Source organism: Octopus sinensis, linkage group LG2 (assembly GCF_006345805.1).
Source record: "Octopus sinensis linkage group LG2, ASM634580v1, whole genome shotgun sequence".
NCBI lineage: Eukaryota > Metazoa > Mollusca > Cephalopoda > Octopoda > Octopodidae > Octopus > Octopus sinensis.
Window position 1 is genome coordinate 34090630 of NC_042998.1, and position 25715 is coordinate 34116344.

At 37.7% G+C, this 25715-nt stretch overlaps 1 protein-coding gene across 1 annotated transcript; it reads left to right on the plus strand.

Moving 5' to 3' along the window:
• The first annotated feature begins 22881 nt into the window (after positions 1–22881).
• On the plus strand, positions 22882–23421 carry LOC115224436. Its single transcript, XM_029795342.1, has one exon. The coding sequence runs from the start codon at positions 22882–22884 to the stop codon at positions 23419–23421; it is 540 nt and encodes a 179-aa protein (XP_029651202.1).
• The last annotated feature ends 2294 nt before the right edge of the window (positions 23422–25715 follow it).

Here is a 25715-nt window from a genome sequence, read left to right on the forward strand (position 1 = left end):
TTTTTGTATACAGTGCTCAGGTGCACCACAACAATAATTGTAATAAATGTATACTTGTAATTAACTGTTATTATAAAACTTTGCGACGATTAAAGCCAAATTAGAACTGTTTAAAAGATAACAAAATTACGAAGTTTTGTCAATGAACAGGTCGCCGTCTCAAAGCGACGAAAATATTTTGACAAATTAAATGTATATGTTGAAGTGAATCTAAAATTACAAAAACACTTACATGTTTTTCTAAACCACATGGTTCATTACTTTCAGAACTCAAAAGATTATCTTAACTGTAGATGACGTAGTACGCAATAACTATTTGGTTAATTGTCTCAAACAATATTGGTGACGTAGCAAGCAAATAACTTGAATCATTAACATTCTAAATCTTTACAAATATTTACTAAGTGGAAGACTAGAAACTGCCCCATATGTATTTAAAATTTAAAGTCTACCACCTAAACAGCGATTAAAAGTTTTAACCAAACTAACCACATCTATACCCTAGTTTTATTAAATGTCTTAACAGCTTATTTATTGTATACCAAAATGTTTTTAGCATTATTAATAATAGTACTCATCATCATCATCATCGTTTAACGTCCGCTTTCCATGCTAGCATGGATTGGATGATTGGACTGAGGGCTGGCGAACCAGATGGCTGCACCAGGCTCCAATCTTGATCTGGCAGAGTTTCTACAGCTGGATGCTCTTCCTAACGCCAACCACTCTGAGTGTAGTGGGTGCTTTTACATGCCACCAGCACGAGGGCCAGTCAGGCGGTACTGGCAATGACCTCACTCAAATGTTTTTTCACGTGCCAGTAAGGCAACGCTCGAATGGTGCTTTTTACATGCCACCGGCACAGAAGCCAGTCAGCTGCTCTGGCAACGATCATGCTCGGATCGTGCTCTTAGCACTCTAGCACAGATGCCAGGCATCGAATTTGATTTCGATTTCACTTGCCTCAACAGATCTTCGCAAGCAGAGTTTAGTGTCCAATGAAAGAAAGGTATGCATAAGTGGGCTGGTTGCACCCCTGGCATTGGTTATGGTTTCACTTGGCTTGCCGGGTCTTCTCAAGCACAGCATATTTCCAAAGGTCTCAGTCACTAGTCATTGCCTCGGTGAGGTCTAATGTTCAAAGGTTGTGCTTCACCACTTTATCCCAGGTCCTAGGTTGTGTCACTTTTTCACACAGCTATCCTCATCCATTCTCACCACATGACCATACCAGCGCAGTCGTCTCTCTTGCACACCACATCTGATGCTTCTTAGGTCCAACATTTCTCTCAAGGTACTTACACTCTGTTGAGTATGCACACTGACATTACACATCCATCAGAGCATACTGGCTTCATTCCCTGCGAGCTTATGCATGTCCTCAGTAGTCACAGCCCATGTTTCACTGCCATGTAGCATGGCTGTTCGTACACATGTGTCATACAGTCTACCTTTTATTCTGAGCAAGAGGCCCTTTGTCACCAGCAGAGGTAAGAGCTCTCTGAACTTTGCCCTGAATTAGTTCTTAGCTGCTAGTACTATATCTGACTATTTGCCCTGCAAAAACACCATAACCAATAAAAGAAGGAATTCTACAACTGAACCATGGGATTGAAGCCACTTGGTGTGTTGGAGTGCTTATGTCCCCATAACTTAGATGTTCAGCAAAAGAGGCCCATAAAATTATGTACCAGGTTTAAAGAAGAATAAGTACTGGGATCAAGTCATTCGGCTTAAAATTCTGCAAGGCTATGCTCCAGCATGGCCACATTCTGCCCCGGCACGGCTGCAGTCTAATGACTGAAACAAGTAAAAGATAAAAGATACACACAAAGTGGCTGTGTGGTAAGTAGCTTGCTTACAAACCACATGGTTCCGAGTTCAGTCCCACTGTGTGGCATCTTGGGCAAGTGTCTTCTACTATAGCCTTGGGTCGACCAAAGCCTTGTGAGTGGATTTGGTAGATGGAAACTGAAAGAAGCTTGTCGTATATATGTATGTGTGTGTGTGTGTATATATGTTTGTGTCTGTGTTTGTCCTCCCAACATCGCTTGACAACCGATGCTGGTGTATTTACGTTCCCATAACTTAGCGGTTTTGGCAAAAGAGACCGATAGTATAAGTACTAGGCTTACAAAGAATTAGTCCTGGGGTCGATTTGCTCGACTAAAGACGGTGCTCCAGCATGGCCACAGTCAACTGACTGAAACAAGTATAAGAGTAAAGAGTAAAAGAGTACACACACACACACACACACACACACACACATGCATATACAAAGGGGTGCTGAAAAGTTCCTGGCTTTAAGGGGATTGTGAAAGGCCTGGGTTGGAGGCCCAACCATTACCAAGTTTTTTACAGGGCTTAGAAAAACTGAAGGACCACTGCAATAAGTGTGTGAATCTGAGAGGGGAATATGTTGAATAAAATCATAATTAACTGATCCTCCTGTATTTTCTTTTACTCAATGCCAGGAACCTTTCACCACCCTGTGTGTGTGTGTGTGTGTGTGTGTGTGTGTGTGTGTGTGTGTGTGTGTGTGTGTGTGTGTGTATAGACACAGTGTGTGCATGTGTTTCAGATATTTATTTTGGGTGGTAACTTGCTATGACGTTGAATATGAGACAAAGTATACAAAAGAGGCATCCCCTGCTGGCATGTAGTCTAAGATATTTGGGGGAAATATATTACTGGCTGTCATGGCATTCATTACTTCTGAAAAGACATTTTAATCTGAAGAACGGTGGAAATAGCTTCAAGTGTGTATTGAAAGTTATACACCTTTGAGTTGCTCAAGGATTTTCTCTCAAACATTTAAAGCTGGTGACTCAGCAATGATACACAGCCAGCTTCTCTCTCCTTCCCGTTATTGCATGGGGTGGTTTGAAGATATTAACGAGGAACAGGGTCTATTATCAACAATATTAGAGAAAGGAAATACTTCAAGGGAGTGCTCTGTGTACTACATACAAATATGAAAGTTTCACATATGTAATAAAGATTTTGTCATCATCATCACCATCATTTAATATCTGCTTTCCATGCTGGCATGGGTTGGATGGCTTGACTGGCAGCAAGGCCACAAGCCACACAATGGTACTATTGTCTGTTTTGGCATGGTTAGGTTTAGTTAGATGCCCTTCCTAATGCCAACGACTTTACAGAGTGTACTGGGTGTCTTTTTTATTTAGAGCCAGCATCAGCACTTTTCACATGGCATCATCACCAATGCTTTTAATGTGGAACCATCACCAGTGCTTTTTACGTGACACCAGAACCAGTGCTTTTTACATGGCACCAACACCGTCAGGGTGACCCAGTTCCTTGCAAACCAAAAGCCTCTCAACAGGGAGATGGACAGTGGCATTGAAGACAGGTAACTTTAATAAAGTGAGTTTGAAAATTACAATGAACTGAAATTATTCATACTGTTGGTGGATAAAAACCAAATTTGCTTCCTTACGGTACTTTCTGTATTTCTCAAACAATTTAATTGATTTTTTTTGGAACATGCAAATTAGCTAGTTAGAAAATCTCTATAAAAGATGAAAAAAGCAACTATAATGAGAAGTAATGCTTATCACCACATCAATATATCTGTTCTGTAGGAACCGACATTATTGCCTTTTCAAGGACACCTCCTCCAACTGATTGGTTAATAGAATCTGCACCCAGTATATATTGCAAGCAGGGTGGAATTTTCGGTAGCCTGACACGATTGAAGCCATATATCGTGGCACATGTGGTCCCTGTATTTATTCCACAACGAAGGCGCGTTAACCAAGTTGCAGAAAACCAACATAATGGCGAATAGATGACGAATCTTCGACGGAGATCAACAGAGAAACGCTTCTTCAAGCGTACTGTCATAATGATTGTCCGTATCGATGAGTCCCCGTTTAAAACAGGCGTCCTTGAATGTCTTGCATAATCGACCATATAAAGTTATATACCAGAAGCGAAGTAGAATCAATTTTAATGTAAACCGGGTAGAATAAAACGAAAATATAACCTCACAAAATATTCCGCCATAAAATCATGTTGGTCAAAAACACCAGGAATAGAATATTTTTAAGTGTTTGATTTATAGACTAACCCTTAAATGAACTTTTCCGTAATATTGTTAACGTAATGACATAGTTTCAAGTATAAACTTCATGAGCAAAACGATAAATAGTACAAAGTCAAATGTTAAACTTAACATAGAAATAGTTTAGGAATTGTTGGTTGTGAAATATGGAAAAAAAAAATAGGCGATCTTTTGTCTCTAGTAGACCTTTCCGTCGATTTCCGTAAAAATTTTTTTTTTTTTTACATATGGGCTTGCGGGAACTTTTGAAGTAATATACATACATATACACATACACCGAGTAAAAAATTTCGGCGATGTTTCGGTTGTCGTAGCACATGTTTCCGTCGATTTCCGTAAAAAATGTAAACACTGAATCGGCCATACATACATACATACATACATACTTACACACACACATACATAGATACGTACACACACACACACACATACATAGATACATACACACACACACATACATGCATACATACATATACACATACACCGAGTAAAAAATTTCAGTTATCTCTCTCTTTCACACATTACTCTCTCTGTCTCTTCGCACACACTAACAGAAGCACTTCACTTACACAACATACTGTCTGTCTCCCACACCCCATCAAACACATACACACGGGGACTTCAAAGAGAAAACATCGCCAAAATTTCAGTTATCCCTTTCTTTCACACATACTAACAGAAGCACTTCACTTACACAACATACTGTCTGTCTCCCACACCCCATCAAACACACACACACACATGTACATCAATGCTTCCCATGCACGGTAACTTCAAAAGAATTTCCCTCGTCATACAATCGCTTTCTCTTAGTCTCTTTCGCTCTCATTACTTCAAAAGTTCCCGCAAGCCCATATGTAAAAAAAAAAAATTTTTACGGAAATCGACGGAAAGGTCTACTAGAGACGAAAGATTGCCAAAAAATAATCTCAAGGAAACGTACCTTTTATTTCAAGTGCAAAGAGTGAAAATAAATTCGAGTGAAACCAAAAATTTTACAGTAATTGACAGTTTACTTATTGAAACAACGCCTTACGTTTCTCATTTAAAATTTTTATTATCATACGGCTGTATATGACCCCATTTCATATTATATTGTCCCCTCTATGTATATCTTTTATAGGCAATAAAAAAAAAAAACGCAACGCCTTACGTTTGTAAAGAGGAATGCAATAAAAACGAAATACCAATAAGTGTGATAATGCTTTCGTTTTTTTACAACCCTTACCCACGTTTGAACTACCTGCATTATTTTCTACAAACAATTTAGGTGAATAACGCACATTTTTTAGCGCCTGTTAAAGTTATTATCAACTTAAAAAAAGATACATTTATTATTTTACTTCCTATAAAAAACGTCTATATAAGAAAAAAATTGTCGACTATAAAAGATAACAAAATGACCGCCCTAACGTGACCAACCAATGTAAAAAAAAACCTTTCGAAAATTTACTTAAGAAAACGAATATGTCCAGCAATAAAAAACGTCGACGATCTTTCAGTACATGTACCATAACTGCCAATTATAAACCCACGTGGGTTTATTTACATTTCTGAAGAAAAAAGAAACCTTTTCCCCCCACCCTAACCCTAACCCTAATCCCACATATATAAAAAAAAAAACTTTACAGAGAGTGACGATCTTCTTCAAATGCAAACAAACACACGTGGAAGTTATGGTACTTGTACCGAAAGATCGCCAAAACGTCTTGTTTTCATGGCTAATTACTGCATCATTTTCGTGCAATCTTTGCATGCACTTAACAACTGATTGAGTAAAGCTCACATGCGAGTACAACTCATCTCACGTCTCACACTGCTCAACAGGCCCCAATATCGATTTTCAAAAAAATAAGTAGATGCAGTCCTTGCTTGATGGCAGATGAACCTCTGTGTAACATTTCAAAGAATTTGGAGGAAAGAATCAGAAGATAATTGCAGTCGTATGGAATTGTCCACACACACACACACAGAGAAAACTTCAGCTTTATATATATAAGATTACTCCTGTTCATTCAGCTGTAGAAATGAGTTGCAATGTCACTGGTGCCAAGCTGTATTGGCCTCTGCTTTTTCCTTGGATAAGCATCAGTGGTGTGGAGAGGAGAGGCTGGTATGCATGGGTGACTGCCAGTCTTCCATAAACAACCTTGCCCGGACTTGTGCTTTGGAGGGGATCTTACTAGGTGCAACCCCATGGTTATTCATGACTGAAGGGGGTCTTTACTTTTTTGTTATTATCTTCATCATCATGTGACTTCTCAGAACTCTTGATTTCACTTGCTCTGGCCAATTCTGTAAGGGTAGACAACAACCTGTTGTCAAGGATCTCACAAGATCTTCTTCAACGATACTTAATATCCAAGTACAAATCTCATAATCCTCTCTACCCACAACTGAGCAGTTTTCTGAGCATGTTCTACCCTCATGTCAATACCAGTTTCTCCAACAAACTTTCAAACCTGGTTGTTAATGGTCCCAGTGTCCCAACAACTACCTGGATGTTAATTCCTTTCTTCCTTGCCCACATTTGTGCAATCTCGTCTTTTAGTGGCTTCTTGTATTTCTCAGTGGTTACTGGTTCTTTTACGACTGTCGTAATTATATTTATTACTTATTTCTTTATTACCCACAAGGGGCTAAACACAGAGGGGACAAACAAGGACAAACAAACGGATTAAGTCGATTATATCGATTCCAGTATTCAGATCTTTTCGGTTTGAACGGCAGTTTTTTCTAGCAGTGTCATATGAAATTGTCACCCATAATTATGACCCTAGTATCAATCTATTGCATTTCAATCTATTTTAGAGTTAGGGTTAGGGTTAGATTAAGGTTAGGGGTGGGGGGAAGGGTATCTTTTTTCTTCAGAAATGTAAATAAACCCAATCTGTTTCTTAAACGAGGGACATATTCATATGGCACAGAATGTTTTCACCTCAATAGACGTCATTGATTGATTGAAATTGCAGAAATTAAAGAAGAAAAACAACAAATATCTTACAAACTATAGAATTTTCTCAATTAAGCCAAGAGAAAAAGATGTTTTATAAACACATTCTACCAGTATACGAAGTTTAAAAGTGTTTAGTTACGTGGAAATTATTTTTTAAAAACTGCCGTTCAAACCGAAAAGATCCCAGTATTCATCTGATACTTAATTTATCAACCCTGAAAGGATGAAAGACAAAGTCGACCTCGGCAGAATTTGAACTCAGAACGTAATGGCAGACGAACTACCTATTTCTTTACTACCCACAAGGAGCTAAACACAGAGAGGACAAACAGGGACAGACAAAGGGATTAAGCTGATTACATCGACCCCAGTGCATAACTGGTACTTAATTTATCGACCCCAAAAGGACCTCGGCAGAATTTGAACTCAGAACGTAATGGCAGACGAAATACCTATTTCTTAATTACCCACAAGGAGCTAAACACAGAGAGGACAAACAGGGACAGACAAAGGGATTAAGCTGATTACATCGACCCCAGTGCATAACTGGTACTTAATTTATCGACCCCAAAAGGACCTCGGCAGAATTTGAACTCAGAACGTAACGGCAGACGAAATACGGCTACGCATTTCGTCCGGCGTGCTAACGACTCTGCCAGCTTGCTGCCTTAATTATATTTATTACTAGTGTTATAATTATGTTACAATTATAACGGGAGAAAACGAAGTACCGATGGTGGAGGTAGAAAAGGAAGTAGAATGTGCAATTTGTTAATAAAAGTAAATTTTACTAATTCATAAAATTAATTCCATTACAATTAGTCGTAAGCCTAACAGAAAACCATTTGATAGCCGGAATGTGCTTTAGAACAAGCTTTTCCTCATTTTCTTTCCATGTTTCCTGACTTTCCATGTATTACGAATCTTCGGTCTTCATGTATTAAACTACATGTTGCCTAAATGTATTTAAAATCCTAAACTCTGATAAATCTAATAAAAAATATGCTTTAAGTCACAAAACATTAACATAAGCAACAAAAAAAAAATAATAATAAGCAAAACAAAAAAATCCCAGCAAACAAATGCAGCGTCTAATTTTATTTTTTTTATTTGTTTTGCATATAATTTTTATTACTTTTTATTGCATTATTTATTTACTTGTTTATATTGTTTGTTGCTTACAAAGTAATTCAATTAATTTGGTTAATCAAATGCCAAATATTTATATATTTTTAAATTTGTTCGTTAATTTAGAATGATTAAGATGTAAGAGATCGTATTATACAACAACAGGAACAAGAACAGCAACAACAGCAACCATGTCAGCAGAAAACAAAATATAAAAAAAAAACCCACAAATAAACAAAAACACTGACTATAAATAAGTTAGAATCAGTAAAAATGGTTTAAAGAAAAACAACAGAGCTGAAATTTCCAGAACACCATAAATAACAGTAGCAATATAAGCGAAAGAGAGAGAGCTTTCAGCTGCCAGAAATAACAGCTGTATCTCCCTCAAATCACATCATAAATACTTATATAAAATAAGAAAACTGGCACTCCTTCAGTTCCAGAGTTCCAGTTGATTTGGTCAATGGTACAGCCTGCTCGTGAAATTAACATGCAAGTGACTGAGCGCTCCACAGACATGCATACCCTTAACATAGTTCTCAAGGAGATTCAGGGTGACACAAGAGTGTGACAAGGCTGGCCCTTTTTGAAACACAGGTGCAACTTGTTTCTGCCAGCTGAGTGGATTGGAGCAACATGAAATAAGGTGTCTCGCTCAGGGATTCAAGGCACTGCCAGGAATTGAACCAATGACCTGATAATCATGAGCCAAATACCTAAACCACTAAGCCATGTACCTTTAGGTTACACTACCCTATGTACCTCTTAAATCATAGATCCACTGTACCAGGACTGAACAGGGTTAAACAACAGCAACAACTTTCTACTCTAGGCACAAGGCACATGGTGCTTATTGTGTGCCACCAGCACAGGAGCCAGCCAGGTGACACTGGCATTGGTCATGTTCGGATGGTGCTTTATACAAGTCCCTAGCACAGATCACGTTGTATAGCCAGCTAGAGACGATGCCTCCTGGGGCTAAATTACAGCAACATTCATCCTAAACCAGGACTGCCATGTTATGTTGGCAAACAATCTTTACTCCAAAGTACTGTTGCTGAATATCTCTAGCTGTGAGATTTAAAAATAGTAATTTTCTTATTAATTATTTCTCTTATATCGAAAAGAATGGGGTCATTATAGGGACAACTGAATTTTCGGAAGTGAAAAGTACTAAGAATGGTCAAACTAACCAACAATTATTAGTACATAAGCACATGCATGATATCAAGCGTCCTCAATTGGTAAAAGCACAAAACTGGTGCCTGCTCGGATATTATATCCCTAACAAGAAAAATTTTTTAGAAGAAATTTTTTGTAAACAGGTTTATACATACATATATGGGCATAGGAGTGGCTGTGTGGTAAGTAGCTTGCTTACCAACCACATAGTTCCGGGTTCAGTCCCACTGAGTGGCACCTTGGGCAAGTGTCTTCTACTATAGTCTTGGGCCAACCAAAGCTTATTGAGTGCATTTAGTAGATGGAAACTGAAAGAAGCCCATTGTATATATATATATATATGTGTGTGTGTGTATGTGTTTGTGTATCTGTTTGTCCCCCCAACATTGCTTGACAACCAAAGCTGGTGTGTTTATGTCCCCGTAACTTAGCAGTTCAGCAAAACAGACCGATAGAATAAGTACTAGGCTTACAAAGAATAAGTCCCGGGGTCGATTTGCTTGACTAAAGGCTGTGCTCCAGCATGGCTGGAACAAGTAAAAGAGTAAAAGAATAAAAGAATATGTAATGTGCGTGTGTGCGCGTGCGCACATTTAAAATCTTTTTCTTCTGATGTGATGGATAAGCCATCGTATTTAAATTAATTATGTGAGTTAATTTTGTACTTACAAAATTGAAGATGTTTTACCTCATTGAAACTGCTGTCAAAAACAAATTACGCATCATACAAAATTAATGCTTTTCTGTTGTTTGTTATGAAATGGATGGGAAAGAGAGTGGGGCCAGCTTGGAGACGATTCCAATGATTGCTCCCGAATGGGCACTGATGCTGCTGAAGCCCTGCATTAAGAAAACACTCAGGTTCAAATAGATTAATGATAAAAGACAATCCATCCATGACATCTTTGTAGAGGTATTTAAGATTACATTATATAATATGCATAATTAAATCTCAGAATGAGATTGAAACAGTAATCGCTCAATAATGTAAAGTATAGAAGCCATCTTATCATGGCTAACCACATTGGGGAGGGGGTTGTTACTGTAGCTTTATACAATTGCCGCCCGTTGACGAGGGACAAACATCCCGAAACTAGTTCGAGCGTATCACTCAGGCTTGCGAGGAAGGGATGGCCTCTCTTTGCAAACACTCCAAAGACACAGATATTGTGTTTAGAGCCAGCTAGAGACGAAGATCTCTTGGGGCTAAAAAGCTACAGTAACAACCCCCTCCCCAATGTGGTTAGCCATGATAAGATGGTTTCTATACTTTACATTATATAATATGTTTTCCTTTTTTCCTTATTTACAGTAGAAGGCACGATTTGAGGAAGATTTAGCTGTTATATCTCACACCTTCGACAACCATTTAGAGGTTTCCTCACTGGTTTGTTTAATTGTAATAATCATTATATTTGAGATCATTCTTGTGCACACTAATAACATTTCAATATTCTCTGACTCCTACAACATTTATGACCCCACTGTTAGAAGCAGAGGTCGTGTGGCTGATGAATTATTTATATGATGATCAAATCCAATTCTAGTTTCTGATTCAAACAGTTATCTCATAATTGTTTTCCTATAATTTATCAATATTATCACCATATGTCGTACCAAGATTGTAAATTTATTTCATTATTTCAGAGCTGGTACCATAGATAATGAGGGTTATCTGAGGTGAGGATATTGCTCAGCGTGTGCGAAAGTACCTCAGACAATGAAGGTTATCTCAACTTTGGTTATTGCTCACTAAAAATTATTTCAGACTTGGATTATTTTTAAATTTAGCAATCCTAGCAATTATTTATACTTAAAATTATAAATCTTCAAAAAGGACAATATAAAATTCTGAAAAATGTTAATCATACATGCAGGCATGGGTGTGTAGTAGGAAATTTGTTTCCTAGTCACACAGTTCCAGGTTCCAGGTTCAACTCCATGCATGACACCTAGGGCAAGTGTCTTTTACTATAGCATCAGGTTAACCAAAGCTTTGTGAGTGGACTTAGTAAGTGGAAACTAAAAGAAGCATGTTATATATTTATACATACACACACACACACACCTATATATGTTGTGCTTTTATGTCTGTATTTGTTGCCCACACACACGCACACATACTACCACCCAATGGGCAACTGATGTTGGTTTGTTTATGTCCCTGTTACTTAGTGGTCTGGTTGAAGAGACCAGTAGAATAAGTACCAGGCTTTAAAAAATGTACTGGGGTTGATTTGTTTGACTGAAGGCTCCTCGAGATGGTGCCCCAGCATGGCCACAGTCTAATGATCGAAACAAGAAAATGACAAAAGACAAAAATGAGTGAGTTTTGAAAATCAATGGGAAAATTTATTAAAAACATCTTAAAATATTTAGTATCAAAAACAAAGCTTGAATATTATAAAACTGAAGAAACAGAGTCTGAAGTATATTTGAAAATATACACACACAATATCACATCGTCGGTTCTGAGGATTAGGGTTCCAGTTGATCCAATCAATGGAACAGCCTGCTTGTGAAATTAACGTGCAAGTGGCCAAGCACTCCACAGACACATGTACCCTTAACGTAGTTCTCGGGGAGATTCAGCATGTCACAGAGTGTAACAAGGCTGGGCCCTTTGAAAATACAAGTACAACAGAAACAGGAAGAAAGAGTGAGAGAAAGTTGTGGTGAAAGAGTACAGCAGGAGTTGCCACCACCCCCTGTCAGAGCCAGGTGGAGCTCTAGGTGTTTTTGCTCAATAAACACTCACAACGCCCGGTATGGGAATCGAAACCGCGATCCTACGACTGCAAGTCTGCTGCCCCAACCACTGGGCCATTGCACCTCCACATATTTATATACACAAACACACACATACACATACATATATCATCATCATCATCATTGTTTAACGTCTGTTTTCCATGCTGGCATGGGTTGGACGGTTCAACTGGGTGTCTGGGAAGCTAGGAAGCTGCACCAGGATCCAGTCTGATCTGGCAAAGTTTCTACAGCTGGATGCCCTTCCTAATGCCAACCACTCTGAGAGTATAGTGGGTGCTTTTTATGTGCCACCGGCACAAGGGCCAGAGGGAGCTGGCATCAACCACGTTTGGATGGTACTTTTTACGTGCCACCAGCATGGGACACAGAGGACGCTGGCATCAACCATGTTTGGATGGTATTATATATAAATATATATATATATATATATATATATATATATGTGTGTATGTGTGTGTGTGTGGAGTTCTGTTGGTTATGATGATGAGGGTTCCAGTTGATCCGATTAAAGGAACAGCCTGCTCATGAAATTACTGTGCAAGTGGCTGAGCACTCCACAGACACGTGTACCCTTGACGTAGTTCTTGGTGGGGAGATTCAGCGTGACACAGAGTGTGACAAAGCCACCCCTTTGAAATACAGGTACAACAGAAACAGGAAGAAAGAGTGAGAGAAAGTTGAGGTGAAAGAGTACAGCAGGGTTCACCACCAGCCCTTGCTGGAGCCTCATTGAGCTTTAGGTGTTTTTGCTCAATAAACATTCACAATGCCTGGTCTGGGAATCAAAACCGCAATCCTACAACTGCGAGTCTGCTGCCCTAACCACTGGGCCATTGTGCCTCCACAATATCACATATATGTTGATTATTTCTATTTCCATTTATAATTTTTATATTTCTATTTAATTTTTGTCTTCCTTAAGCATTTTTTAAAAATATATCTCTCGAAAAAAATATGAATTGTCATTATATTTTATTCAACCTATAAAAGTATTCAAAACTAGTAAATTATCAAAGGAAATTATGCACATCATATTGGCTATTCTATTGAACTAGTGGAAAATTATTCTGTTAAGAAGGACATTTCCATACAAGACCTCTTTGAAAATTTTTCTTTGTGAAATCATATTCTTCATATCATCCACTACTTTTACTGATTGGCTTTTTAGTAACCATGAATATATCAATAGTAATAATCGTACCGAAAAAAAATATAATTTCTAATCTTTTTTTATTTATTATTTTCATTTTTTTTAGCAAATATATTCATTTCGTTTTTCTGATTTTGTAGTAAGATCTGAGAAACAGATATTAATATCATATTTGGTAAGTTCATATTTTCCATATGTTGTTTTTTATATTTATCAAAATTATAAACTTCACATTTTACCTCTGGTAATCATGTGTTGATACAACTGAGCAAATACTTGTAACTGCATGTGTGTGTATGTTAATATCTATCTCTCTTCTGCCTTCTCTCTCTCACTCTCTCTCTCTCGCTTTCTCTTTATATATATATATCTATATATATATATATATATAATACCAACATACTTTTTTCTCTCTCTGTTTAGTTTCTTCCACTCTCCATCATCCCTTTCTGACAAAGAGCACAGACTCAAAACATCAAAGACTTCATTCTTCCCAAGCATCAAACAAATACACCTGCTTGTTGTTCCTCACGTGTGTTCATCTTTTGTTTTCTGTAAATTTGAACAATATATATATACATATAAATAATATACATATGTAACATATGGTATAATTATAAACAGGGCAAATTTTAGTCATTTCTCCACAGACTGAAAAAAATTATGAACAACCATAATTGATTTTCAAACCTTATTGAGTTCTCATCAGAAGCATCTACATCATTCTGACAGTCTCCAGAGAAGCAAGCAGCCAAACAGTTTATACACTCAACAAATGCAGCAGTTACTCTATGAAGGAGTCCCTAATTTGCATACCTAAAGTGTTTAACACTCTATAAATACCAGTGGCCTGTCAATGGGGATCTTAGTCCACACAGTATCAAGGTATGATATAATATACATGTCACATTTGTTGCCTCTTATGATGTGCAGGCACATGGTATACTAATTCTAAAAATAAGAATTATATATATATATATATATATATCATCATCATCATCGTTTAACACCCACTTTCCATGCTGGCATGGGTTGGACAGTTTAACTGAGAACTGGCAAGCTGGGAGGCTGCACCAGGCTCCAATCTGATCTGGCAAGGCTTCTACAGCTAGATACCCCTCCTAATGTCAACCACTCTGAGAGTATATTGGGTGCTTTTTACATACCACCAGCATGGGAGCCAGTCAGAGGGCACTGGCATCAACCATGTTCTGATGGTGCATTTTACAAGCCACTGGTATGGAAGTCAATCAGGTGGCACTAATTTTGATGTTACTTGACTCAACAGGTCTTCTCTAGCATGTCATATTGCCCTATAGACAAAGAACATGTTGCCTTCACTTTAACTTCTAAGCTGAAGTGAAGGCAGCATGTTCTTTGTCTATCTCCTTACCTTCTTGGAGATTTTCGGTAAAATTATACTAATGTGTCCATCTGTTTTAATTTAATTAAATTCCATGACTTTATGCAGCTGAGGATTGCTCTGCATTTAAATTGATGTAATGATTGCATTGTTCAATTAAATGGAGTTGTATGAAGCGATCGTACTGTATTACCTCTGGATACACTTGTTGCTTATTTTGATTTTAATCACCTTATTTTGGAATTGTATGGATAATACCATACTAAATTCTGGTGCCTCAACTTAAGTACCATATTTATCTGAATCTAAATTTTTGCTGAACTCGTATATATATATATATATATATATCATCATCATCATAATCCTGAACATTTAATGTTCACTCTTCTATGCTGGCATAAGTTGTATGGGTTTCCTGGGGTTGTAGTTTACTGGCAGATGCCTTTCTTTTTATTAACCTTCTTGTTGCCTTTTATGATGTGCAGGTACATCATCATTATCATCATTTAATGTCTGTTTTCCATGCTGGCATGGGTCGGATGGTTCGACTGGGCTTTGGGAAGCCAGGTGGCTGCACCAGGCTCCAGTCTGATCTGGTAGTGTTTCTACAGCTGGATGCCCTTCCTATATGCCAACCACAGCGAGAGTGTAGTGGGTACTTTTTTTTATGTGCTACCGGCACAGAGGGAGCTGGCATCGACCATGATCGGATGGTGCTTTTTACGTGCCACCGGCATATATATATATATATATATATATATATATATATATATATATATATATAATATGGAGATGTACTTGCATAGCAAGTGACCTGATCTGAGATTGTGTGCTGGAACGAAAACAATTGCAGCAAGGAAAGTGTTTATAAGCCATTTAAAAAACACACAAAATCCGTTAGATTCACTTCAACATTTAAATTTAATTTGCCAAAATATTTTCGTCACTTTGAGACCATGACCTGTTCACTGACAAAATTCCGTGCTGCACGGAATTTTGTCAGTGAACGTGCAGCACAGAATTTTGTCAGTGAACAGGTCATGGTCTCAAAGTGACGAAAATATTTTGGCAAATTAAATTTAAATGTTGAAGTGAATCTAACGGATTTTGTGTGTTTCTTAAATGGCTTATAAACACCTTCCTTGCTGCGATTGTTATACATATATATATATATATATATATATATATACATATATATATATATATACCGTTGTGTCTGGGGAGAGTAATTTTCTTTTTGTGCCTTATAATGTAACACACTCACCAGTAAAATTTCCACTTATTTCTTATTTTTATTTTCCTAAAATTTTCGTTGCGTCTTGCAACCTTTTCAATAGTCTTGACTATTGAAAAGGTTGCAAGACATAACGAAAATTTAATGTTCAAATGTCTGCTAAAAAAATGCAATGTTTGATGCAAAATGGAAACAGAGCTGCTTTGCCTTAGGAAGCTTTTCATCATTCCTTAGCAATCTGATTTTTTGAGTATTGTTGCCTGCTGTTTGTTAACCATAACTCTCTACAGATCTGTCCATTTTGCAATTTCTATAAGGATCTTGTGTTTCCACATGTATCTGCCTTCTTCCACTGCTTCAGGGCATCCAGCAAAAATGTGGTTTACACTGCTTGCACGATGATTCTTCTTTGTTCCAGCTTTAAAGGTTATTAGAGGTTGTCAAACATCAACATTAGCACACAAGAGGAAGGATGATTTTTTTCTGGTCAGTATTTCAGAGCTCCCTCCAAAACATCTGTACCAATTGGTGCTATATTTACCAAGCCCTTGTCATCTTGGTAGACTACCCCCAACATTCCCCTGGTGCTGCAGTATTTTTCCATTTCTCTTACAACTTTATGGATTTTCAAATTCCTGCTTCTTCCCTTTATTGCCATATTCAAGACTCAAGAGATTAAGACTCTATTCCTTAGAGCATAGGCGAGAAAGATATATGCCATAATATACATCTGGAAGATCCTGGAAGGACTTGTCCCAAACTTTGGCATTGAGAATTACACAAATACTAGAACTGGGCACCACTGCATAGTGCCAAGGACTCCAAATTTGCCATCAAGATGTAGGACAAGATACTGCGATAGCCTGGGCTTCAGAGGTCCACAGCTCTTCAATATCCTCCCGAATGCAGATGTCTTCAAAATAAAGCTGGACCTCTTCCTGTCAGGTGTCCCAGATGAACCAACTTCATGGCAGGAGGTGCAGATAAGGGCAGCTGCATCAAACTCTCTCATGCACCAAATGTCAATTGCTAAAAAACATTCGTGAAGTAAAATCATGTAGCAACACCGAATGGTGGTGCCCCAGCATGGCCACAGCTCAGAAAAGGTTGCAAGAGGCAACGAAAATTTTAGGAAAATAAAAATAAGAAATAAGTGGAAATTTTATCGGTGAGTGTGTAAACTAGATGAAATGAAATATTGGTATGCCTGACTTACACTTCCTCAGATAGCAGCAATGTACTAACAGCTGCTTTAGTAGCTGTGAATTCGTCCAGAACTGATGAAATTAGTGAGTGAAGCTTAGTGGTTTTGCTGTATTGGTCAACCAATCTGAAAGTTGAGGGAACAGCCAACCACTTTTACACAAATTTACAGCACAGTCTCTCCATTGTCTTCATCTGGGCCATGGGGAAGTCATAAAGTCAATGCAGTGTGGCTTAAAACATGTGATCTTTGCATATTACAAAAGATTGAATTCTAAAACCAAAGCATGGGGCTAACTCATCTCAACCTTTCTTTATGCCATGAAATTTCTATTAAAGAACTCGGAAAGAGATCCATATATTAGCCACATGAAACTTTTGTAGAAGGATACTGCCTGTCATATGAACGATTAGTCACTTTTCTGGGGTTTTTTTCCCTTTTGGTAGAGGAATGCAGTCCTTTGCCATAGAAAGCATATTGTGAGAATCACTGGTATGGATTAATATATATGTAAATGTATAGATGCATAAATATATAGATATAAGGCATTTATATCTGTATACATCTATGCATATATAAATATATAAGGACACATAAATATTTATGTACACACACACACATTTCTAGTTGTTTTATAGCTTTTATATGTTTCATCTATTTTCTGTCTTGGGGCTTTCGTAGTTTAAAATTTGTCCAAGTCCAAATGTTGTCTGAATAAAATAATTTTATTTATTCTCTTTCGCCAACATAAATCAATAAACGAATTTATAAGCCGTTCCTTTTAGTCTTTTATTTTGTCTCCAGTGTATGGTATTTAAATTTACATAGAAAGATGGTGAGTGTCATATAGTAAATATAAAACAATTATCGTATATTGATAATTTTTTTTAGCTATAAAGATACACAAGTTGTTGTTTAGCTTCAGGTGAGCCCTGATCAATTATTTTTGCCAGGACCCTCTTGTCTTTGTTTATGCAACCAGTGTATTTAATATTTATATTGTTCAATGAATTTTTCATTCTTGCACATAATTGATAGGAGTTTAAGGAAGATTTAGCAGCTGTTTCTATCAGGGCAAGCAACTACTCAGAGGCTTTAATTTAGGGTTTTTGTTTTCCAACTGAGGCACCCATGTATCTGCTCTATAGTAAAGTACTTTTCTCTGTCCCCTCTCTACCTTAAATCTCTCAAATGGCACAAATCCACACACCCTCAACACTACTCCTCACACCAAGTTGAGATGTTCTTCTCTTGCGAGGTATTTGGTGATCCTGTCAGTGTTGGTGCCACATAAAAAACACTAGTGATGGTGTCACGTAAAAAGCACTGGGGCTAGTGCTATGTACAAAGCACCCAGTACACTATAAGGTGGTTGGTGTTAGAAAGGGCATCCAGCTGTATAAACCATACCAAAACAGGCAATAGAATGCAGCTCCTGGCCTTTTCAATTCCTGTCAAACCATCCAACCCATGCCAGCATGGAAAACAGACATTAAATGATGATGGTGATGATGATGATGATGATGATGATGTTGATGAGGATACTCTCTTTACTTGTTTCAGTCATTTGACTGTGGCCATGCTAGAGCACTGCCTTTAGTTGAGCACATTGACCCCAGGACTTATTCTTTGTAAGCCTAGTACTTATTCTATCGGTCTCTTTTGCCGAACTGCTAAGTTACGGGGACGTAAACACACCAGCATCAGTTGTCAAGCAATGTTGGGGGGACAAACACACACACATATATATATACATACAACGGGCTTCTTTCAGTTTCTGTCTACCAAATCCACTCACAAGGCTTTGGTTGGTCTGAGGATATAGTAGAAGACACTTGCCCAAGGTGCCATGCAGTAGGACTGAACTTGGAACCATGCAGTTCATAAGCAAGATACTTACCACACAGCCACTCCTTGATGATAGTTGCAAATTTATTTGTAGAGATGAAGGTCAAAACCAGCTCATGCTCATTTTACTCAGATACTACCTGTTACTCTAAGATGTTAATTGATGAAAATTTCAAAGAAATTCTTATGAATAATTTCAACTAATTTCTCCATCACAGCATTTTGCCACAGATCCACTGAGTGAAAAAGGTCTAAACTCATGTTTTAAAGTTTTTTATTGTAAAACTCTTCATTCAAAGTGAATGTGAAAGCTTCTATAAGGGTGAGTCAAAAAGTAATGCCATTTTCTTTATTTCATGTGAAGTTTTTGATAAAGATAACTGAAAATTTTCCCAGTTACAAATGATTATATCATTTACGTTCTGAAATATTTTGTTCCTTACTTTTCAGGTTTTTAAGACTGGTGAGGAAAATACAAAATGGCTGCCCCCTTAGAGTTATTTCAAAAACAAAGAGCAGTGATTGAATTTCTTGTTGCTGATGGGGAAACCCCCGTGAACATTCACTGACGATTACAAAATGTCTTTGAGGACAATACTTTAGATTATAGAATAATACTTTAGATTATGCAGGTGGGTCCATCATCTGAAAGAGGAAAAGGTGGGAACTGTGAGTGTAGCCGATAAACCCTGTTCTGGCTGGCCGGCTGCTTCTGTGAATCCTACCAATAAAGCAAAAGCAGACGCTCTGATCAGAGAAGACAGGCGAATAACTCTTGATGAGTTGACGGAAAACCTTGAAGTGAGCCATGGAAGTGCTTACAACATTGTTGAATAACTTGGCTTTTCAAAAGTGTGTGATCGTTGGGTACCGAGAGAGCTGACTACACTGCACTGAACTTCTCGAACAAAGAGGGTTTGAGAGGCAAACATTATTCCAGTGACGAGGAAGTGAAAACTGTAGTGAAGAAGTGGCTCAAAGAACACTCAACAAAATTTGACAGTGCAGGGAACCTGGAGTAGCCTTGGCCTTGCCAGCTTCTGTCAGACCATCCAACCCATGACAGCAAGGAAAACAGACATTAAATGATGATGATGATATCTTCCTTATTCATAACTTATCTTAAATCACTGTAAATTTTATATATTCTAGTTTTTCTCCAATAATTTCAAAGTGAACCCTGTCATTTCTTTCAAAGTGTCTCCCTTATTATTTATGTTACTCAACTAGTATTTTTGTTGAAATATATTTCAGATTCTATAACCAATGCCATTGTATGGAAGACAGATGTCATTTGCATATTATAGAAATATAGCATTGAGAATTACTTCTGTGATAAGACACATTAGAGTTATTCCTGAGAAATATTTTCTCTATTTCACCAATATGAATGTTTGCCATTTTTTTTTTACTGTTTTCAGTTATTTCTATAAGACACACATACACACATACACGTACTCTTTCTCCTCCTTGTTCTCATCCTCATCATCGTCATCATTGTCGTTGTTATCATCATTATCATCATCATCATCATCATTGTTTTAATGTCTTTTTTTTTTACCTTCTCCAGGCTTGCTTGGGTCAGGCAAGACTCTGTAGAGTCAGAATGTTCTACAGCTAAAGGTCCCTCTTGTCACTGAATCCCCGTCTGTTTCCAAGTGTGGTAATAATCTCCCAGTTTGCTTATGTATTGAAATGGAAATAAATGACACACAGTGACTCTCTCGTTCACAAAGATCACTTAATGTTTTAAGACTTGTCAAGAAACTCAGCAATGCTTTCATATTGGACAGCAGGCAAACAACACCATCAGAAAAACCATCATTCACAACCAACAAGCAAAAGATGTGCAGATGAAGTAAATACAAAATTGTTCACACCTGACTGGCTCCCGTGCCGGTGGCACGCAAAAAGCAATATTTGAGTGTGGTTGTTACCAGCACTGTCTGACTGGCCCTCGTGCCAGTGACATGTAAAAAAGCACCCACTACACTCTCAGAGTGGTTGGCGTTAGGAAGGGCATCCAGCTGTAGAAACATTGCCAGATCAGATTGGAGTCTGGTACAGCCTTCTGGCTTGCCAGTCCTCAGTCAAACCATCCAAACCATGCCAGCATGGAAAGTGGACGTTAAACGATGATGATGATAATGATGATGACATATATGCATAGGACAAGCTTCTTTCAGCTTCTACCTGCAAAATCCCACTCACAGGCTTTGGTTACCACAGAACTGTAGTAAAAGACACTCACCTAAGGTGCCGTGCAGCGGCACTGAACACCAAATTATGTAACAGTTCTTGTTCAAAGTTCCCTCTTTGCTCAGACGTCACATCTCCCTCATGTTTCACTTTAGACATGATATCTATGACCAGATGCCTTTCATATCACCAAAAACTTTACACAGTATTGTGGAAGCGTTTATCATGGCACCACACTAAAGCGATTCTCTTGTGAAACTAAACAGTTATTTCCACACTGCATTGTTTCTATTCCTTTGCCAACACTTTACAAAGTGCACCAGGTGCATTTTACTTGGCACCTACACCAGAGAGCCATCTTGTTCCCAGCTATACCAAAAAATCCTTTCTACCCCGTGCTGTCTCTGTTCATTTATTTACCAACACTGGTGGTTAAATATAAAACATATTAATACTGTTTCAGAAATATAGATTTATAATATTGAAAATATCTCTTTTATAATGACCATGGAACAATAAAACTAGCAGAACGAAACAAATCTGGCTATATTTTTAGAATAAGTTTATGGCACAACACAGCTATCGCAACAATATAAATATAACATGTTGTAACTATTTTGGCAAAGCAGATAGAGAGTATGATGTACTTATTTCTTTGAATGAAAAGTATAATGGATCTGAACTAATAGTTATCAAATTTGAGAGGAAGGAAGTTGCAGTTTGCTATGTTTTAAGACAGAATAAATGGAGATAAAGCAATAAATAAAGAATGAGAAAAAAAATAGTTTCCTATTATCTGGAATCTTTTTTTTATTATGTTAGATCTAATTTTGTGGACAAATACATACTTACAAAATACTTACCGATAAACACACACACACACATGTGTATATGTGTGTGTGTGTGTGTGTATGTGTGTGTATATACATATATATATATTATACACACATGCACACACATATATATGAATGTATATATGTATATATATATGTGTATGTATATATATATATATATATATATATATATATATATATATATAAATATATATAAATATATATATATATATTTATATGTATATATGTATATGTATATATATATATTATATATATATATATATATATATACATACATGTATATATACATATATGTATGTATATGTGTGTGTGTGTTTGTGTATGTGTTGCGTATATACCTACACATATATATATCAAGCTTCATATTTCTACACACACATGTATACATGCATACGTGTTGTATGTGAAGAGAGAGAAAAAGATGAGCAGAGAGACAAGAATAAACAAAGTGAAATAAAGCAATATGGAAAGATATGAGTTAACTCTTTAGCATTTATAAGAGGGTGCTGAAAAGTTCCTGGCTTTCAGGGTATCATGAAAGGGTAGAGCTTTTACCTTTACAGTGGAGGTGGGAGAACTATTAAGGAGTAGATATACAAAAGATCATAATGGTATATTTCTTTATTGCCTACAAGGGGCTACACACAGAGGGACAAACGAGGACAGACAAAGGGATTAAGTCGATTACATCGACCCCAGTGCGAAACTGGTATTTAATTTATCGACCCCGAAAGGATGAAAGGCAAAGTCGACCTCGGCGGAATTTGAACTCAGAACGTAACGACAGACGAAATATCGCTAAGCATTTCGCCCAGCACGCTAACGTTTCTGCCAGCTCGCCGCCTTTAAGATCATAATGGTATACAATATACATTTTTCTTTTTTGCAAATTTAATGCATGATAGCAGCTTTGACAGTGGATTTTGGTAAACTTGAAGCATGGGTGGCCATGAAGTTCCTTGTTTTTTCCAAGGTAAAGGAAAAGGCAGAAATCCAAGGCAAGATAAAGGAAATCATGAAGAATGGTTGCCCATCTTACTCCATAGTGAAAAACTGGGTGTCAAGGTTTCATACTAGTCACTTTGAGGTCACAGATGAACCCTGGTCAGGATGGCCAACTTCCACGACCACAGAGGACAAAGCCGATGCTGTGCACATCATGATTCTCGAGAACCACTGGATTTCTGCTAGAGTCATAGGTGAGACCCTGGGAATTTCTTGCGTAAATGTTGGCCATATCATCCAGAACATTCTGGACATGAGAAAGCTTTCCTCAAAATGGCTGCTGAAATGCCAGAATGCAGATCAGCAGTGCTTCAGAGGGATGACATCAAAGGCAATTTGGGGCCAGTTTTCAGTGGGAGAGGCTGATTTAAAGGCTCATTTAATCACCATGGATGAGACTTGGCTTCATCATTATGATCCCCAGACCAAGTAGCAGTCAGTGGATTGGTGCCACGGTGGTTCACTGTGTCCCAAGACGTTTTAGACTCAGAAGTCAGTTGGAAAGATTCTGGCTTCAGTGTTCTAGGACAAAGACAGAGTACTCCTCATAAAAAGCATGCCAAAGGGTCACACCATCAATGCAAAATACTACACGTCTCTGTGGGACAAACTGCATTAAGCTTTGAAGCAAAATCGCCATGGAAAGCTCGGCTGTGGTGTCCTGCTTTTTGCATGACAATGTACCAGCACACACAACACATGAATCTCTAAGGAAGATACATGACTTGGGCTTCAAATTGGTAGACCACTCACCTTACTCTCCTGATTTGGACCCCTACAACTATCACCTCTTTCCACATCATCATCTACAGCTGAGTTAACTGGAGCAACGTGAAATGAAGTGTATTGCTCAAGAACACAACACACAGCCAGGTCCAAGAATCAAACTCACTACCTCATGATTGTGAGCCCAATGCTCTTACCACTGAGCCAGGCACCTTCACAGTCATCAAGCCATTTTCAAAATGATTTGACACATGCTAAAATGTTTTTTTCCACTACTCTCATTTTCTTTTTTTTTAACCCTTTTTCTTCTGCCTAACTTTCTGAAGAAGATTAAAGCATGAAACAACACAACTCCTTTCTGTCTTTTCCGGGAACATCAAACTAATAATTACATTTTGTTTCAGGACAGCAGGATACGAGATAATCCATACAGATTAATGCATGTAATTATGAACAATTCCATTACAGAACCACATGCAATCACACACATGCAAAAACACATACACAAAAGCACAAGAACATACAGCCATACACACACATCCATGTGCACACCCATGCATAAACACACACACAAAGATATACACAAGCACACACATGTGAGAACACACACACACACGCACGCACATGCACATCCTGTTCTCTCCTTCTCCACATAAGGAGCTACACCTGTAAATCTTTATGGGATGACAAGCAGATCTCAGCAGATCTGAACTAACCTTGAAAACATTGGCTGAACCCTTAAACAGATCGTGGATGGCCAATGCACACACACACACACATACACGCTCAGAAATACACACACAGGTAGGCACACAAGTGCACACACACACAACCACATACATACATGTACACATGCATATATAAATGCTCTTCATTTCCTCTCACCCTTCCTTTCTCTTGTAAGCAACTACACGTCTACATACACACATGCATACATACATACACACAAATATAAGACAAATTTTCGGGCAGACCTTGAAGAGTGAGGGTATGTCATTGGTGAGGTTGTGAATAACAATGAAAGGACTTTGACAAACAAAAAACTGATTAATTCTGTTGTGTCTGGGGAGAGTCATTTTCTTTTTGTGCCTTATTATGTAACACATTTACCGGTAAAATTTCCACTTATTTCTTATTTTTATTTTCCTAAAATTTTCGTTGAGTCTTGCAACCTTTTCAATAGTCTTGACTCTGTCCGTTATTTACACTGTGTCCTATTTGTTTGTTTGTGCACATGTGTGTGGGTCAGTGTGTGTGTGTGTGCCTATGCATGTATGTACGTATGAATGTGTATATGTATGCATGCATGTGTATGTATGCATATGTATATATGTATGTATGTGTGTGCATCTGTATGTATGTATCCTGCAAAAATGAAACTGATTAATTGTTTAACCAAAACTTTAAGCAAACAATTGGTTAGTTAATTGATTAGATATTTAACCAATTTATAGTATTAAAGAAGTGATATTGAACCAGTGTGTGTGTTTATTATTACTGGTGAAATGACCCTCCCAAGGTACAAGATACAACATGCATGTTTCAGTCAGGATCAGTATTACCTCTCAGCATTAATACTGCCTCTGTTGCTAATTTATATTTTTAATAAGTTCACTTCTTATTAAAATATTTTAATTCACGATTACATACCCATCACTGTACATATTTCTCCCCACTACTCTAGTTTTTGAATTTTTGACTGGTTCGCCAGTCTTCAATCAAATCGTCCAACCCATGCTAGCATGGAAAGTGGACGTTAAACGATGATGATGATGATAATGATGTATATATATATGTGAAGGCGCAATGGCCTAGTGGTTAGGGCAGCGGACTCGCAGTCGTAGGATCGCAGTTTCGATTCCCAGACCGGGCGTTGTGAGTGTTTATTGAGCGAAAACACCTAAAGCACCACGAGGCTCCGGCAGGGGGTGGTGGCGAGCCCTGCTGTACTCTTTCGCCACAACTTTCTCTCACTCTTTCTTCTGTTGGCCTGCTCACTTA